The 18,433-nt window shown below is 44.7% G+C and overlaps 2 protein-coding genes across 2 annotated transcripts in view; both read left to right on the top strand.

The window, feature by feature from the left end:
* The window catches only part of rapgefl1 (Rap guanine nucleotide exchange factor (GEF)-like 1), a 33,540-nt gene extending 26,836 nt beyond the window's left edge, over positions 1–6,704 (top strand). Inside the window, exon 16 of the mRNA XM_084924930.1 lies at positions 1–6,704. This exon is cut by the window's left edge and continues 605 nt beyond it. The gene's annotated coding sequence lies outside the window, so the exon portion shown is untranslated.
* Positions 6,705–10,492: 3,788 nt separating this feature from the next.
* On the top strand, positions 10,493–15,999 carry LOC146387899 (nucleoside diphosphate kinase B-like). Its single transcript, XM_084924931.1, has 5 exons — positions 10,493–10,609; positions 12,603–12,733; positions 13,804–13,905; positions 15,079–15,191; positions 15,777–15,999. Exons 2-5 carry the CDS (start codon positions 12,617–12,619, stop codon positions 15,892–15,894), a joined length of 450 nt encoding a protein of 149 aa, XP_084781057.1. The 5' UTR covers positions 10,493–10,609; positions 12,603–12,616; the 3' UTR covers positions 15,895–15,999.
* The last annotated feature ends 2,434 nt before the right edge of the window (positions 16,000–18,433 follow it).

Genomic DNA, 18,433 nt, shown 5'->3' on the forward strand with positions numbered 1-18,433 from the left:
GGACGTCCGAGCGCCGCGGCACGAAACCCCCAAGTGCTCATCGAGCCAAACATTTAAATGTGAAATCAAATCAGAGTAAACTGTAAATCAGAAAGTGCTGAAACCATACGTGGAGAGAGAAACTCCAAACACGAGTCGGGACTGAATGCTCTCCGACTCCAGGCTCCGCCTCCTGCTTTTCCTCCTGTGGCACTCCACCACTCAGATTGCAGACAATCTGACGGCTGACCTTCAGCCGCTGCGAGCGCCTAAGACGGCGAGAGTAAAGACGTTCCAGGTCTCAGAGCGCCTCGACCACGTGAAATGAGCAGAAGTGTGGAGCTGACAATGGCGGCGTTTCTTTAACAGCCATCTTGGATTCTTCAGCTCTGAGATCCACGAGCGTCCACAGGCTGAGGAGCAGCTGCAGGTGTGGACCCGGTGAAACCGGAGCAGCTCTCCTGCAGGTGGAACTGGTCCAGTTTTCCAAACTCCCGGATACGAGTTTGGATCTCGTGCATTTCATCGAGTTTTCTGTCAAAGTCAGCCACTCTCTCACACATCAGAGCTTTCCAGAACATTCCTGTACCTGAACACACCGGACTCTGATGATGCATTCACTGACCATGTCAGACACACCACGGACACTGTGTGAGGTCATCGCGGTGCGTTCGAGGACGTGTAGATGCTGGTTTTCTACCGTACGACTCCGGAGAGCTCCTCGGTGTTTCTGTTTCAGGACTTTGATGAACGTCAGCGCCCGTCAGCTTTTAAAGGACCACGCCCGTGTTTTTAAACCTCTCGGCTGTCGCTCAGCTGAACGTGGGAATGGGGTCTGTTTCAGGTTCAGTTCTGTTCACTCTGAGGCTCTTATACTGAAAGGGTTTCTAGCAGCTACAGTCTGATCTGAGAGCAGATGAAATGAACCAGTAAAACCAGTGTGTTTTGAGCAGTGCAGACAGGTCAAAGTCCAAAGTCCAAATCTGTAATCAGGCTGAGGTGCAGACAAAGTAGAGACATGAGGAAAACCTGAGGAATAAAAGAAGCAGGAAATAAAACAGAAGTGACTGCGGCACTTAAAGATGAGCGGCTCTTACAAAGGTTGTGTTCCAGTGACGCTCGAGGAGCAACCACAGTGGTTGTCCTCATGCTGGTTTATGACCGACGTCTTTTCGTGTCATTAATTCAGATTTTCAGTCGTTCTGATGTAAAAAGGAGGTTTGAGCCTGTTCGTGACGCTTAACTGCGAAACTTCAGTGAAGTGTGAAGTTAAACACATTTCCAGATAAGCTTCTCTGATCTCATCAAACTAACAATCCTCTGATTCTCTGAACAAAAGTGGATTCACACCGATCGATGGAAGATTTTAGGGTTAAAATACTTCAAGCATCATTAAATATTGAATAATTCATCTCATTAATCGAGCGGTCTTGGCGGCTCTGGCGTAACGTCCTGCTTCGTGGTAGTTTCTCAGTGTGCGGCGGCGTTTTGTCCGGTTAAACTGATGATAGGTCCCACCGGTGACCCTGAGGAGCGCTCTTACGACGATTAACAGTGTGCGTCACAAACCTGCGTCCACACCAGGTTCACTCACCAGCCGCAGGTTTTACTTATCTTTGGGCGAGCTGATTCTGGCCCTCGGGCCGTATGTTTGACACCGCGCTGTAAAACCTGAAGTTGGTACGATGCTCGGAGTTTATCAGGTTCTTTCTCTCTACCCAGAATGCACCTCTCCTCTGAGGGTCGGGAATCTTTCGAGCTGAAGGAAAACACGGGTCTGGTCCTTTAAGAACGCTGCTGGCCGTTGGCTGATTGGACTGATGATCACGTGACAGCCGATCGGCTGCGCTCATGCCGATGTCACGGACACAGAGAAGTGGGCGGAAACACTTCTTCGCTCAACGCTTGGATCTAACTGCTGTCACACCGACCAACCAATCGGCTTTAAGGAAGGACCCCTGACCGCCCCCGCCCCCACAGAGCTGCCCTCCCTTCGGTTGACTCGGCGCATCGGGGTGGTCGGGGTCCACGGCAATAAGGGTAGTGGCGGGAAGCGAAGCTGGTCGGTCAGCGCATGGCGTCAACGAAGCACTTTGGCGAACCTCAGGGCTCAGAGACACACAGAGGTTTTGTTTACTCCTTTTCTTGCTTTCAGTAGAGTTCAGTTCAGTTGTGTTGCAATTGGTTGGTTCTGTGTTTGTACAGCTGATCACACTTCAGTCATATTTACTCCAACAATAATAATAATAATAATAATATTAATAATAATAGAATCTACAGAGCTGTTGTTTTTATGCTGTGAGCACCGCCAGGCCTGAGCGCAGACGTTTACCTTCTGAGTCAAAGAGCCGCTCGCCTGACGGCAAAGAAGAAGAAAGTCAGTCCTTCTGCTCGATTTTTAATGGCCTGCGGGTCAGGTGGTACAGAAGGTTAGACCCTGGACAGGTGTGCCGGAGAGCTGACGTCGCTCAGCTGGTTCGGCTACACCATCGTATACCGCCCGCCGCTCTTTGCCCACAGAGTGAATGTCCTACGTGTCCCCTGTGGGCCTCCGTAGGCGGGCTGTCCGACGCACACCTTGCCGACCGTGACCTGCTCCACCACAGTGTGGCGCTGTCATGTTTCGGAGTGGTTTTTTTCTGGGGTCAGGACTGATGTGTGCAGGAAAAACCTGCACAAGGTTTTAGGAGTCGAGACAGAAGGACAAAAGGCTGACGCCTTCTTCTTTCTTCAGTTCACGTCAAGTTTTTAAAAAATCTGATTCCCAGGAAAAGACTTCCAGACGTCCGTGCTCGCTTCTCTCGGCCGAATCCTCGATTGTGAGGACAGTCTCAGTGATCTGAGGCGTGTCTCATTTTGCCTCTGTCTCCTTTTTCTGATCCGGACACTTTTTGTTACTTTCCCTTATCGCCTGGACCCTTTCAGGGGAACGTAACAAAATCATCCAGTTCACAGCATCCTTCAGTCTGAACAGAAGGTTGTTGGAGATGGAAGATGTTCGGGAGCTGGAAGTCTTTTCCTGCTGCGTCATCACGTTTTTCTTTGACTCGGTCTGATGAGCCATCTCTTTGTTGGACTGAAGCTTCGCTGCGTCAGGGCGGCTCAGCTGAAAATGTGTAAATGGTTTGAAAACGTTCTTTGTGCTCAGCTCTGGTGGTCAGTGAGACTTCTTCATTCTCCATCTGTACCATAACATCCTGTTTATGAAAGCGAGGCCGGTCCCGTCCAGAAACGAGTCCTCAGCACAGCCCAGAGCTGCTCGTACCTCTGTGAGTCCCGTTCACTTAAACCGGGCTTTTGGGAAGAACCTGGTGGTTTAAGCACTGAGTAATGCCTCATTTTCACTCGTCAAATTGAGGCTTTTAGTCCCAGCTTGACTGTGCAGGACTTGAACTGAGGTTACTTGATTCTGGACCGGACGAGAGCTTCAAAACGTCTTCAGCTCAACAAGACCTTTTATCCGATATGGAGCTCCGAGGAATGCAAGTTTGAATTTTCAGGAACACGTTTGTGTTTCCCAAAAAATGAGACAGAAATCCTGATTGAAGAAAAGTTAATTTGAGGTTTAAGTCAAACTCTGAATTTCACTATTTGAGAGATAAAAATTTTACAAGAAGTCCAAATGTCCAACAGCAAACCCAAGAAAGCAAGTCTGACTAAAGCTTCAGTGCTTTTTCATGGCTTCAGTAAAGGCATAAACAACAGGAGTTGAGGTGGCCTGCAAAGTGGCTTGCAGATTTGCAGAAACTACTGGTCACTGTAGGAGAACAGGCGGTGTGCTGGGATAGCTATCTGAGCCTGAACGTTATATTCAGTCTTTCTCACTCGTCAGAAATCGGAGCCACACAAAGTTCGCAGGTTTGTTTCAGTTCCCCAGAAAAAAAGTTTTAAATTCAAATACTCAAATTAGAAATTCAAGTAGAACCTAAACGCTGCCGTTTGAGTCTCAACTTCCAAGAAACTAAACTGAAGAAATTTGAAGTTCAATGGATGATGACTCAAAATTCGCAAGTGTGCTCTCTCAGTCTCGAATCCCAACAACAACACGTTCAACGTTTGAACTATAAAATGTTCCCAAAAATCGGAGGTCCAGAGCAGCTCCCTGTGATTTCCAGAGTATTTGATATTAAAGGTCTTGTCGAGGCGGCGACGTTAGCGGCGGTTTTGGCGGGTACAAAGTGTGAAACCCAGCGAAGATTACTATTAGATCATCACTAGTCTGCCGGTGGCTCTCTCAGGACCACTTCCTGGGTGTCAGGCGCTCTATCGTGGATCCCACCGTAGTCCCCGGCAGAAACGGATGTCCTGAATCTCGACTCTACCCTGATTTAAGCTAACCTCACCTCGCACATTTCCGATCTCACAACCTCCTGCAGCAAACCTTCCTGTTTCACTGACCAATCACGGTTTCTGCCTGCACTTCGCTGGGATCCATGATTCTGGAAGGCGGGCGGCCTCTTGGGTCGAGGCCGTCTGCGCTGTCGCCCGAACAAAAACACTGAAAAAATTAAAGTGTACATATTGCATCCGTGTAAATAGGAAAATACTAACGGAGACTATATTTTATGTATGAGCGGAGAGAGAGCAGCACTAACTCAAGGAGAAACTTTAATTTGGTGTTTTCTATTTGTAAAAGTGAGATAAAGTGTAAAGTGATGACAGAAAGAAATGATTCTGACTTTATGAATTGTACAGTTAACGCCTCAGTTTGACCGTTCTGTTGTTTTCTATCTAAAGCTTTGGGTTCTTTTTGTTTCTTCTTTTTTGTACATAAGTGGTTGTTTACATCGATAACGAGTCCTTATTTCTGTGAACGTCAGACAGACGATGTCAGTGGAGCAGAGGTCTGATGGGGGCGGGGCTCGGAGGGATGGCATCGTAACACAAAACACTCAAAGATTTTCATGTATGGTTAAACAGCACTTTAATAATAATATAAAAATAATAAAATATGACATTTGCAGTTTTACAGGAAAAAATGTAATCGTTAGATTTTATTTTAGATTTCCAGAAATAAGAGAACAACAATAAAAAGAATTTGATTTCAAGAATGAAGTTTCTGTTATAACTGTCTCTGATCGTTTTAAAAAGTCAATGTCACATGAAATTTGTATAATAAGAAACATTATTAATATTATAAATATTAATTTGTGGAACTTCTGAGAATAGGGTTGGAAAGTGTTTAAGATTTTCTCAGGGTTCAATATCATGAGATAAATAAATGAACTTTATTACATTACATGAAAAAAGTGAGAAAGTCACTTTAAAAAAGTTTTATTACACAAAGTAATTTTAAACTGAAAATTAGGTTTCATTTTTTGTGAGTTTTATAATTATTATAACTAATAATTATGCAATTTAATGATTTAAAACGTCACGTTCTAATACAGTGGTCCCTCGCTATAACGCAGTTCACCCGTCGCTGCTTTGTTTTTCTTCTTCTTTTACAGCACCTTGTGTTCTGTGTCCTGATTGGCTGTAGACCACTGCCAATCACTCTCCTCCGTGCCGTGTCTCCTGTACAGTACAGAAAGTGTTCAGCTTGTCACATTTACATAAATCTTCAATCCCAGCAGTGTGACTCTGCAGTGCTGTACTGTATGTTTGTTTTCTCCCCAACAAACACAATGTCGACGAAACGTTTGCACCGTCAGAGGCTCCTGCGCGAGCACCCAGAAGGCAGCGGAAGATGCTAACCATCGCACAAAAAGTTGGACTTCTGGACAGGCTAAAGGACGGTGGACGTTACCGTATTTTTCTGATTATAAGGCGCATTAAGCGAAACAAAACAGTCAGAAAAGTCAAACTTTACTCAACTCGTTCTTCTTGCTTCCTCCACTTCCGTACTATTGATTCATTAATGCTGAATTCTGTGGCAGCTGCTCTGTTCCTGTTTTCTGGACCTGAAAAGAGGGTTTGAAAACATTCAGTAATGCTGGACTTATTTTTCTACAAAGGTTTGAACTTTCAGAGTGTTTAAACAAGAGAAAAGTGTGAAAAGTTGGCTACTTCGCCTATCGCGGGTTATTTTTAGAACGTAACTCCTGCGATAAACGAGGGACGACTGTATTACAAATTCTTACAAGTTCTTGAAATAATTTCTGTATAATTGTACAAAGAGAAGCGTCAGACTGGGCGGACGTTTCACAGCAAAATTACAATTTTATTTGTAATTTTTAAATTCATTGTATTACATTATCATGGAACAGGAGTCTTTCAAGAGCAAGTTTCAAATTTTTTAAATATATTAAGTAAAAAGCTGAACCATTAAAAAAAATTACAACCCACAGCTTCCATACTGTTGTGAAAATATGTTTTTAATTGTATATCATTGAATTAAGCTCATAATTATTAATGTTACGGTTCAGGTTGTTCTCGTTACTGTTTCCTATAATTACAACATTACACATACAAACTCAAACTCTCTTCTTGGTTGAACCTTTTGTCATATTTGTTCCATAAAATGAAAACACTCAGATTATTTGTATTACTGCACTTTATCTTGAGATGTTTAATTGTTACACATCAAATGTTAAAGCAGAGAGAAGACGAGCGTAGAGAGGCTGTGGATAATTCCACTGATTGGAGAGCTATTGATTAGGCAGCTCTGAGGGGAGGGTTGAAAGTAAAGCCAACCAGCGAGAGGCCCCGCCTCCCGCAGACCTGCGCTCCCTCTGCTGTCACACTACAGACACTGAAATAAAACCTCTGGACAACAACACAAAGCCTCGTCACTTCCTATTGGTGTTCTTTTATTACTCATCAGTCGTCAGAGACTCATCACATGAACACACCAGCTGTCTTCGGTGGGGTCTCTGTGAGCCTCAACTCAGCTGATTAATAGTAACTAATGTAATGATTGCAGCTAATATAAAGTTATAGAGACAGACGTGTTATCATGTGAGGAACAGTATTCTGTTTGTTTTTGTAACAGGACACTGTTGATCCACAGGGTGGACTATGATGTCGGCCCACCGTGTGCTGCTGTACGTCTCCTGGAAGGATTTCCTCAGGTTCAGGAGTGTTTATGGGGAGTGTTGATCATTCTTCCAGAAGCACATGTGAGAGGTCACACTGATGTTGGAGGAGAAGGCCTGGCTCACAGTCTCCGCTCTGATCGGTCCCAAAGGTGTTGGATCAGGCTGAGGTCGGGACTCTGTGCGGGCCGGTCCGGTCCTCCCACACCAAACCGGCTCGTCCGTGTCCTTATGGACTTTTCTTTGTGCACTGGTGTGCAGTCATGTGGGAACAGGAAGGAGCCATCCCCACACCGGTCCCACATACTGGGAACATGAAGGTGTCCGCAGTGTCTCGGTCTGCTGAAGCACGAAGACTCCTGAAGAACACCCCACACCATAACCCCCCTCTACCAAACTTTACACAGCGCAGTCAGACAAGTACCGTTGTCCCGGCAACCGCCAAACCCAGACTCGTTCGTCCATCGCCAGATGGAGAAGCGTGATTGGTCAGTCCGGCGAACACGCTGACACTGCTCTAGAGTCCAGCGGCGTGTTCTACACCACTGCATCAACACTTGATGATGTAAGGCTTGGATGCAGCTGCTTACCATGGAAACTCAAAACTTGTTGAGCTCATCTGAAGGCCATGTGACGTTTGGAGGTCTGTATCTGTTGGCTCTGCAGAGCCTACGACAGCAGCACGCTGGAACAAGCTGAGCTCCTGAGAAGCAGTCTGCATGCTAGATGCTCGAGTTTATACACCTGTGACCATGCAGGTAAATGATACACCTGAATGCAATGATTTGGATGGGAGAGTGAATTTTTAGACAATATGGTGTCTGTCCAGATGTTCAGAGTAAAAGCTGTGCAAAATAATTATTACAAATTCTGCCATAATCAGTGCCCTCACAGTTAACCTTCACTGAAACAGCGCAGATCACTCCTTAATGTTTACTGTCTGCCTTCCAGTGAAAAAATAAAAAATGGTACAAAGTCATCAGCTTCTTCCTGCAGCATCCTGTACATTGCTGCCATCTTGTGGCTGCAGTTTGTTACTGTCTCTGAGCTGCTGGGAAACCTGAGCCTTGTAGATGATCCTGGTCTGGATGGAAACCAGCATGATAGGCCAGCTCCATCCTGTCACCCACACACGGTCGGAGGAGCTTGGAAAGAAGTGATTGGACGTCTTCAGTATGGTTTCGCCTCTGATGAGAGGTCTGCTCAAAACTTCAAAAAGTTCAGTCACTTTCTTTCCGAGCTGCTTAGACTAGCATGACCACAGCCGACACAGCACCTTTGTTTTTATATGTCGAATCCCTTCATGGTATTGATAGTGACCCATGCTGCACAAGGCTTTTAATTCAGATGATTCTTTTATTTTATAAATATTAAATTGAGGTGTAAGTTTCTGTTTCTGGCCTCACAGCGCAGCCAGCACCAGCACAGGATTTCAGAGAATATGACTTATTACTGTAGAATAACCTTAAATGTCTGCAGTAGTAATACTACAATAATTATTATTGAAATACATATTTCTACTTATTTCTTACTTACTGAAGTATATTCAGTGTTTTTTTGCTGCTTCTTTGTTTTTGTTTTTTAAGTTGCACCACATGCATATGAATACTGTGTCCTGGTTTTCTGATTAGCAATGATCACCTGACATTGAGCAAGGCAGCTTTACTGTAACAGCTGGTTGAACAGCCACACTGATCATTTTACTGCAGCTGAAAGAATCTGGAGCGTCTTTAACTCTCAGGTCAGTCTGCCCTCTGGGGAAGAGTTGAACCTGAAGTTAAGACAGACAGCAGTCCTGAATTAAAGGAGTCCTGTGGGGATAGTGGGACTCTGTGGGTCAGTGAAAGGAAAGAAGAGGTCTCACAGCTGTGGCTCTGCAGGTCCAAGTGCATCACAGTATAAGAGCATTAGCAGGTGGAGTGTGTGCGTGATCAGGGGGTGTGTGTTTTCATTTCAGCTGATAGGATCCTTTTGTCCCCTCCTCAGGACTGTTGACCCGACGGCGTGCCCCTTGGGAGGAGGGTGATTTCCATCCCTGATTAGGATAAGGTTTATATTTAGGGTCAAATTGGGGGAAGGGTGAAGGTTGGAGCTTCAGACTCGTACAGAAGCGAGTGCGATTTCAGTTGTTATATAACAATCGACCTCCCTTATGTAAGAATCGCACCTCTTCAACTTACAGAGCAGCAATGGAAAACAGCGTGGAGGAAAGGATAAAAGGAAACAGTATTATTACGAGTTCACAGATTTCTAATAATCAGCATCCGGGGCTGCAGTTCCTTTAATGACCAGCAGAGGCTCCAGCAGTGAATGAACAGCACGGTTTATTCAATAAGACTTGAAATCTATTATTGTACGATCTACTGCAATATGAAGCGCCTTGAGGCAACTGTTGTTCTGATTTGGAGCTGTATAAATAAAATTGAAAAATTGAAATTGAAATCAGACAAGACAGAGACAGAAAAGTGTTCAAGGAGCTCAGAGATCAGAACTACGATCGAGGTTCAACACAGGCAGAAACAACAAACCCTAGATAACAGATATCACAGCGGGGATTTCAGCAAAGATGACGGTTAATGACGTGCATCGGTGGCGTTCAAGCACCTGGGAAGTGGGGAAAAAAGAGCTCAGTGCATCATGGGAATGCCCCAGCAGCACTGCAGTGTAACTCAGGGAGGATTCAGCCCTAACTGTGGGCTTCAGCAAAAAGGAAAGGCTGATCTTAGCAGCAGATGTCTGTCTGCTGAATCCAGGCTGGGAGCTGGTTCCAGTCTGTCATGTGCTCGTTACATAAAACAAGTATAAATGAATTTAAAATGCTGCAGCTGCTTTAACCCTGACACACACCAAGAAGAGAGAGCACATTACTTTGATTCTCAGCTCCTTCCACTCACGTCCTGCTAAATATAGAGAAAAATGCAATGCCCCACTTTTTGTCTCCAAGTCTCTCGATGGTATGGGCCCAAAATATATCAGGGGTATGAGTGCTGAGCTGGGTAGGTGTCTCAGATCCGCAGGGTCGGGTCAGCTTGTGGTGCGCAGAGTTCAAGCCAAACATGGTGAAATGGCTTTTAGCCATTAAACCGCTGCTGCTTGAATCAGCTCCACAGTCAGCACCGCTAACCTGAACATAACATATTTCTATACTAGCTCGTCACTTTATCTTTCTCTCTGCTTTTGTAACTGAGCCTCTGCTTGATGATGATCTACAATCACTGTTTGATGATTGTAGAGATAAAACTGTTAAATGTGCATGAAGACATTTTGTAGTTACACACAATAAGATATTTTAACCCCCCAAAAAGTGAATAAAGGAGGTCTTTTAAAGTGGAGAGTTTTTATTAAAGTTTGCAGTTTTTAGAAGAATGTTTGCTGTTTGAGGACATTTTGGTCCCCACAAAGACAGGCAAACAAAAACACGTACACACATAAATATCTGTCAACAACTGACACAGATTTGGACCAACTGTACACACACACACACACACACACACACACACACACACACACATATATATATATATATTTCTGGAGCCCCTCCCCCGCAGAGAAGCCTTTAAATAGAGCCGCTCTGTGGCGTTGTGGCCTTGGTGATCGCATCCCCGCTGCCAGCAGATCGTCTCCACAAGTTCTTCTCCCATCCCAGAACCAAGGTAGCTATCAAACACAGACGCACACGTATGCAGCAGATTTTTATTTGATGAGCAACTTTCTCCTAATATTAAAAAGATGTTTTACAAAACATTTTCAAACTCATACATTTGATGAAATATCTTAAGTTTTGGTATAAAATCACTCAAAATATAAAATTTAAGCTTCCAGTTAAAATCTGATCTGCACAGAAACTTTACAGCTGATAAAAAATAATCCACTTTTATATGATATCTGCGCCTTCACAGACTAAATATGATAAAATTATTTAGTGACATCGTGTGTGGGATTCTCGTTTTGCAGGTTTATCGTTTCTAGGATTAAAATGAAAGGTTGGATTTTTCTCAGCAGTTAAGCTGCGTTAAATTTAAAAACATGAAGTTACTTCAACTTTACTTTTACTTTCTCCTTCTTTTTGAAATGACTTCAGTCTTGCAAAACTTTGCAACTTTGCAGCCCGCTGCACTCGTGGTGTCACAGCTCTGCTAATGTGATATGAAGGTGCATTTAAAAACCAAAAGTAATGGAATCAAATCAATGCTACTATAACTCATTTTTTTTAACTGGAACTTTCCAAACATGCCCACCGGGGACAGAACTTACAGAGTGTCTTTGACTTTAAACATAATGCTCTCCTCAGCCTCATATTATTCCCACAGGCAGAGAGACACCACATCAGACAGCTTTATGGTCAACTGTTAGAAACTAGTGAATTTCTAACAGTAAAGTTTGAACTTGTCTTAAAAATGTTCAGTTTAATGAACTCAGTTTAGGGAAAACATGTCAAAGGAATAATGAATGTTTTAAAAATGTTTATTATGTCGCAAGTCTGCAGCAGAAATCTGCAGTTTAAATCTGGTAAAAAATGAAGCGTTAAATTGGTGATGTAGGAGCAGCAAATGTTTTTTCTCTGACCGTCTCTCCAGCTGTTTCCTTGTGCACGAATGAGCTGCGAAATCCGTGTTTCACAAACCAAAAACACGTTTTTTTCATCAGAATTCTTGTTTTTAGTTTGACGGGCCTGTTGGAGGTTTTTGTAAATTTTCAGCAAATAAAATAATTTCTGCATATCGAGGCTGAACTTTTAAAACCTCAGAGCACATTACAATCATGACATCTTTAAAGCTGAAATTTTAGCCTCAGAGGTGTCAGATATCAGGGTCTCACTTAGTTCACTGAAATCTCAGATTATCAGAATCATCTTTACGTGGCCAAGTTTGTGCAGACAAGGACTATTTTTAAATATGCATATATTCACAATGAGAACATTTTCTGGAGGTATAGAAATGCTGAGAGCAGCTGTTCCCTAACAGCAGGCCGTCACACCTGCTCTCAGCTGCTGTCGGCGTCACGCCAGCAGATTCCGGCGGGCAGTAAAATTAGCAGCGGGACCTCCGGCACGCCGACGCTTTGTCCAGAGTTATGAGCAGGCTCAGATTCGAGCGGCGGTTGCTACGCTGGGAGAAGAAGAAAATGTGGTCCAGGAAGCTCAGAGGCAGCTCTGGTTTCACATCAGGGGGAAATTTAATGTCAGCAGCTCTCACTGAGCTGTGACTGAAGGAGACGATGTGATGAGATGTGTCAGGATAAAGCAGACACACCTGAGAGGGAGGAAGAGGAGGAGGAGACACTCACAGAGACAAAGATGAGACAAATGTGGTTTTCGGGGTAGATGGGTCGTTTTCCTCCTTCTGGCCGTGCAGTAACTGGTTTCAGCTCAGCGGTGTCTCCTTCACACATCTCCAGCTTCTTTTTCATCCAAAAACACTTAAGCCTTCGGCCCTGCAGGCTCCTCCTCCTCTGCAGAAATCTAAACATGTTTAGGAAACTATCGATCAAATTTTACATTTGATTGAAAAAAAACCCAAATTATATTATAAAATATTTCTGTATGGTTTAGTTTGAGGACACACTGTGTGCTGTCAAACAAACACTCATCAAAGAACTCATCACGTTTCCTGTGGGCTGACTGATCACTTCCTGTTTCCTGTGCAGCCTCCTAAGCAGACATGGAGCGTACCTTCATTGCCGTGAAGCCCGATGGCGTCCAGAGAGGACTGTGTGGCGAGATCATCAAGCGCTTTGAGCATAGAGGCTTCAGGCTGGTCGCCGCCAAATTCGTGCAGGTAAAAACGACGCCAGGCGCCACAACTCACATACAAACAACTGATCAGCACATACTGACCACCAGCAGGGGGCGTTTCTTCTCTGCTACAGTTCATTTGTTCATAAAAGTGCAGCTGTCAGCTTTAAACTGAGGCTTTGAACCAGCTTCATCAGAACAGAGTTACAAAGCAGCTTTGCATGAATTCCATTCATAATAATCCTTCTTTACCTCACACCAAGCATGTCTGAAAGCTCCTCCCCCTTTAAGGCAGCTTTCTTGATTAGCAAAACTGGATTTGAGCAGCAGGTGGGTGGGGCTTCTATGCTCCCTCTATGACGTCATACAGATCCCAGATTAGAAAAAACAGCATAAAGTGAGTGTTTAGAGCAGCCTGTTTGTGCAAAGCGAGCTCATTATTCGAGACTTCAGTATGTTTAGTATGAAAGTCCACACAGGAACAGGAAATACATGACAGGAAATAAGACGAGGGTCACTACCTTGAGTTTTTTTTCCTGTATCCTACATGTAAATTCTGTAATTTCAGAATTTTGCTCATATGAAGCCACGCTCACGGCTCTCTGATGATCTTCAGAGTCCAAGTGTTCGAGCCGGTACGGTATAAATATTAGAGACGATGTAAAAGGCTGGAGCGAGCCAAGCAACATGGTGTGACAGGAGGTGTGACAGGAGGTGTTCGATTAGAGGCGATGACAGGGGCTGAGTGCTTGGCGTTGTTGAAGTGAAGCCAGTCGTCTCGGTGGATTCATGATGAACATGCAATAAAACACCTGATACCCCCCTCCCCCTCCAGCCCCCTCCTCTTGGCAGTCCAAGTGTGGATAAAACATGGATGTAACCTCAGGTTTAAAAAAACTGAGGCTTGTTTCACCGCTTGTGCTCATAAAGAGCTCGGATTGGATAGAAGCCTCATGCTCAGCTGATGAGTTTATGGTCTCAGTGTTGCTGCTTTCAGGCCTGACTGAATAAAACACAAAGTTCATGTTTAATACTGGTCCCGTCGTTGGGGCGTGGCCACCCAGTGACTGACTCGCCGATGAATGTGTAACTTCCTGTATTTGGTGTCTTCAGGCCTCTGAGGACCACATGAAGAAGCACTACCTGGACCTGAAGGACATGCCTTTCTACGCTGGACTCTGCAAATACATGTCCTCTGGACCCGTCCTCGCCATGGTAACACACATACAAACACACTCAGCTCGCCTCTAGCGCCGCCATCACACACATATCTTTCTCGCTTTATCTCTTTCCATTGCCTCACTCGTCTCTCCATCTATTCACACCCTCTCATGTTCAAGGCATCGTGCTCCGACCTCCACCGGACAAACGAGGCGCACACAGGAGACTTTAATCATTCAAGCTTTATTTAGCCTGACCTCGCACACGTTTGCAACCAAAAGGGGATAAAAACAAAACTGCAAACAGTTTGAGTTTGATAGGAAATATGAGGCACCTAAAACTGCAGTTCCTCTGACATCCACTAGAGGCTGCAGCAGCGAGTCAGTCCCATGTTAAACGTTTACAGCAGAAATAAAGATGTTTACATCCTGATACACAAACAGCTGTTGTTTTTTATAACTCACCTGTTTAAATTGTATTAAGGCTTAAATTTTGCATTATTAGGGGCGTGGCCTTTTTGACTGACAGGTGGATGATGGCGACTTAGGTTTTAGGCTGTAGCTGCTAGCTGTCTGCTAGCTTCACCTCAACTGAACCTCTTGACCTTGTTTGTGCAGCTGGAGCCTTTTAATGATGTGATCTGACCATTAATATGGCTGCTGTGAGGTTAATGGATCTACATTCTACTTTGGGTGCAATCGCCAAGAAGGCGCTATCAGCAGGGGCGCCACTAAGGGGGCGCCACCCCCCTCAAACAGATCATTATAGATTTCAAAATCTTATTTGGTTTTCATATGTATCTATTTTCAATAAAATCTACTGTAATAACCATTCTCTCTTTATTGACATATTTTAATAACCTATGTTTAAAATACAACTTTGTCAGTGGTCTTGAGACTTTTTGTCAAAAACTGGAAGACAGTGTTTACATTTTACTTCTATTCTGGGCGAGTTCAAGAGCGCCCCCTATAGAGCAGCAAGTCCACCGAGGAGGCAGTTCCTGACAATTTAGAATATTTAATTTGACGTGATGGTGACAGAAAACTGAAACTGGTGACATCACAGTGGTCTCGTCCGTCTTTTAGATACAGTCTATGGATTACACTGGTTTCACATTTGTTCTTCCTGTATCACTAAAGTAGAAAAAGAACTAAAAATGTTCACCTTTCAACATAAACATCAAAATTCAGTTCAGCAGTTTGTGAAGTGTGTGTTTGTGCATTCCAGGTGTGGGAGGGTCAGAACATTGTGAAGCTGGCCAGGATGATGCTGGGTGAGACCAACCCCGCTGACTCCAAGCCCGGCAGCATCCGTGGTGATCTGTGCATCAACATCGGCAGGTGAGCAAGCGACCACGACATGACTGCCTCTGTTTTATAACACAACATCACGCAGAGCAGACGGACCCACACAACTCACAACACTGTTGTTTTTGAGCCAGTAATAACTCAGTGTAGTAAAGATTAGGATCTCAGTGGGATAATAGTGTCTCCTCCCAGTCCTCCATCCCGGCTCCCCCCGGCCGTAGCATCATCAGTATCACTGTACCATATTTCACTTAGCCTTACTGGACACACACACCATGATCGGAAGTCAAACCCCCGACCTGAAGTTCCAAAAGCAAGTAGTGTTACCACTGCATTGTCCAGCTGCTGTGTGTGCGTGCGTGTGCGTGTGTGCGCGCGTGTGCGTGCGTGTGTGTGTGTGTGTGTTAAGACATTAAACTAAACTAAAACACAAAATGTTAATGAAATCTCTTAAATTCATAATATTTTAAAGTCTTAACAAAATGTGAAAAATATTAACGCATTTTTGAAATGAGACATTTTCTATTAGCTTTCTGAAAGAACCCCACCCCCTCCCCCCACAAACCCTGAAATCATTGATCAGTTATTGATCCGCACCGATCACCTCCATCTCCACAGGAACATCATCCACGGCAGCGACACCCTGGAGAACGCCAAGATGGAGGTCGACCTGTGGTTCAAGGCCGAGGAGTTTGTCACCTACACCCCATGCGCCCAGTCCTGGCTGTACGAGTAAACCGGCCCCACCCACCATCATCCGTCAGCCCCGCCCTCCCTGCAGTCGATCGTCGATCAATCCACAACATGTAGCACTTATCAATAAAGTGTCATGTTAACAACAGTCTGGATGTTTCTGTGTTTCTCTGGGTGAATGCGGTTACTACTGTTATCACCAGCAGCAGCAACCAAATCCCTCCGCCTCTGAAAATAGTGCCCATCAAATCCACTGTCTCACCGTGTTCATGTGATAAAAGGCAAGATGCTGCATCAGGTCAGCTTAGGTGCTGATTATTGTTCTTAAGATCGACTAAACAGATGTTTTTGTGGTTTCGAGCAGCGATGGCGGCTGATGGGCATCGTTACTGCTGCCAGATCCTCATGAGTGTAAGACGCCAACCTTCAGCAACTCATATGACGAGTAACTATTTGATGCCACTGTCAGCAGCAGCGTGCAGGTATATCTTTCATTTAGTTTATTGATATTTAAAGTTGTGATCTTGAGTCAGGTTGGTACAGGTGCTGTTGGGTTAGTTCTTAGTGGCACCTGTGACAGGAAAGGAGCGGCTCGTGGCCGTAAATACATCCCTCCATCTGTGCTCTTACCTTATTAATTTCACTTCCTGACTCTCTTCTTGAGACGGCGGTCCCTGCAGCACCAACAGTACTGAAGTTCACGCTGCAGCAGCTCGACAGCGAACATATCGTTAATTTGACACGTTTTGCTGCATTTATTTTTAGTTTCTTTCTTTTTCTGTCTGGCTTTTTGCCACTTCTTTACATTAACTGCTCTACAAGCTGAGGAGGCCAGCTTGTAGTTATGCCAGGTGGCATTAAGATATTTGATTGGGCAACAGTGTCAGTAATGAAAATGAACGAATGGGCTGCTGCCAGTGCTTGTAGGGCTGGTGTGCAGCAGCCTTTCAATTGACCCATCGGGGAAATGCCCGGCACACCGGATTGGCAGTCCAGCCCTGCACTCGTCTGTTCATAAGTGGCCAGCTGGCATTGAGTTAGCTGTGCATCTATCAGATACCCTGTCTGTAGCTATGAACCTCAAACTCATTCTGGTGTTTCTCTGGCTTTTATTTAAAGTTCTTCATCATTTTTCAAATGATGGATCTGACTTAGATCCATTAACGCAGGCCTAAAACCAGCTGGGGATTCCCCAACCGACTGGAGAGTGGTTACTGCAGGTTGCTTGGTTTTGTTGGGTTGCAAAGAGGTATGCAGTGGTGCACCAAAAACCTCTGTGACTGTGAAAGCAAAAGGACATAGTATTTCTGTTGGGGACTATTTTCAGCAGCAGTTTGATACTGGTTTGAGTTATTACAAGGGAAAATTAAAAAACAAAAACGGTGGTCTGTGCTGATATGCTGTATAAGTAAAGTGGACTCTGATTAGCTTGAGTCGTCAACACCAAACAGCTGGTAGCCAAAACACCAAGTATGACCTCTACTCGACTTCAGAGGGCGGAGGCATAAATCCACGCGTTCATGGCTGAGCATGAGTAATGCGATGCTGATGATGAATGAGAGAACTCAAACAGACCCATCAGCTGAATCCTACCCTCCTCAGCAGCTGACCCGACATCAGATAAACTGTCGGACCTCCAAACTGCTGAGCACAGTCCAACGGGCCAGACCCAGGAGGGAAACCCATCAGGCTGAAACTCAGATCCAGAGTGTCGGCTGATGAGCTGACACTTGTTCCTTTTTACAGAACTGAGACGCAAAGACAGAAACAGACCTGTAACGCTTCCAGCTCAGTTAATTATGTGGATTTGCTGATGTTGACATCTTCCTCTCCAACTATGCACTCCAGTCCAGAGCTTTTACAGATTTAAGGTGTAAACTGCCAATCAAAGGGTCAACAGTTCACCAAGATCCAATATCAAAGTCCCGATTTGGGCCAAAAAATCTTCAACACACGTGTGAAGGATCCACGACAGACCCGACCACCCGTTCATGCTTTTCTGCAGCCGTGACCGTTATTACGGTTGCTGTAATAACGGTCACGGCTGCAGCTTTTCAGCTCACAGCTCACTCTCAACAACGACAACAATCAGTCAGGACCGAGTTCAGATCATAAGCTGACGAGGCGTGATTGCAGATGCCGCTCAGGTGCGTCCGCCTCCCCTGCAGCAGGACCGCAGACCACGCTCCGCACAACACAACTCGGGTTATTCAGCCTAATGGTAATGGGCTTATGACGTGAAAGTGACTCACAAAATTTGTGCCAAATTTCCCCCCCAAAACCTCACAACCTTTAACCATTACAGTCCAGAGTTGATCCAAACCTAAATTTTAATATTATGAGTTCAAAGACCTCAGAGTTGGAGGTCTCGACTGTCGTTGTGATCACTGTACACTCGGCTGCAAGGTGGGGAATTCTGGAGATCACTGCTGTTCTGAGGTTCCTGCTTCACGTCCATGAATGTCACAAACCGGACTGAAGAGAAAAGGCAAACTCGGTGATGTCCAACAACCATGAAGACATGCTTGACTTTGTGCCATGAACTGGCCTGAAACAATGGTAGTCTGCAGCTGCATGCTGAA

Source organism: Perissodus microlepis, chromosome 4, assembly GCF_051167445.1.
Source record: "Perissodus microlepis isolate ML-2025 ecotype Zambia chromosome 4, ASM5116744v1, whole genome shotgun sequence".
NCBI classification, from domain to species: domain Eukaryota; kingdom Metazoa; phylum Chordata; class Actinopteri; order Cichliformes; family Cichlidae; genus Perissodus; species Perissodus microlepis.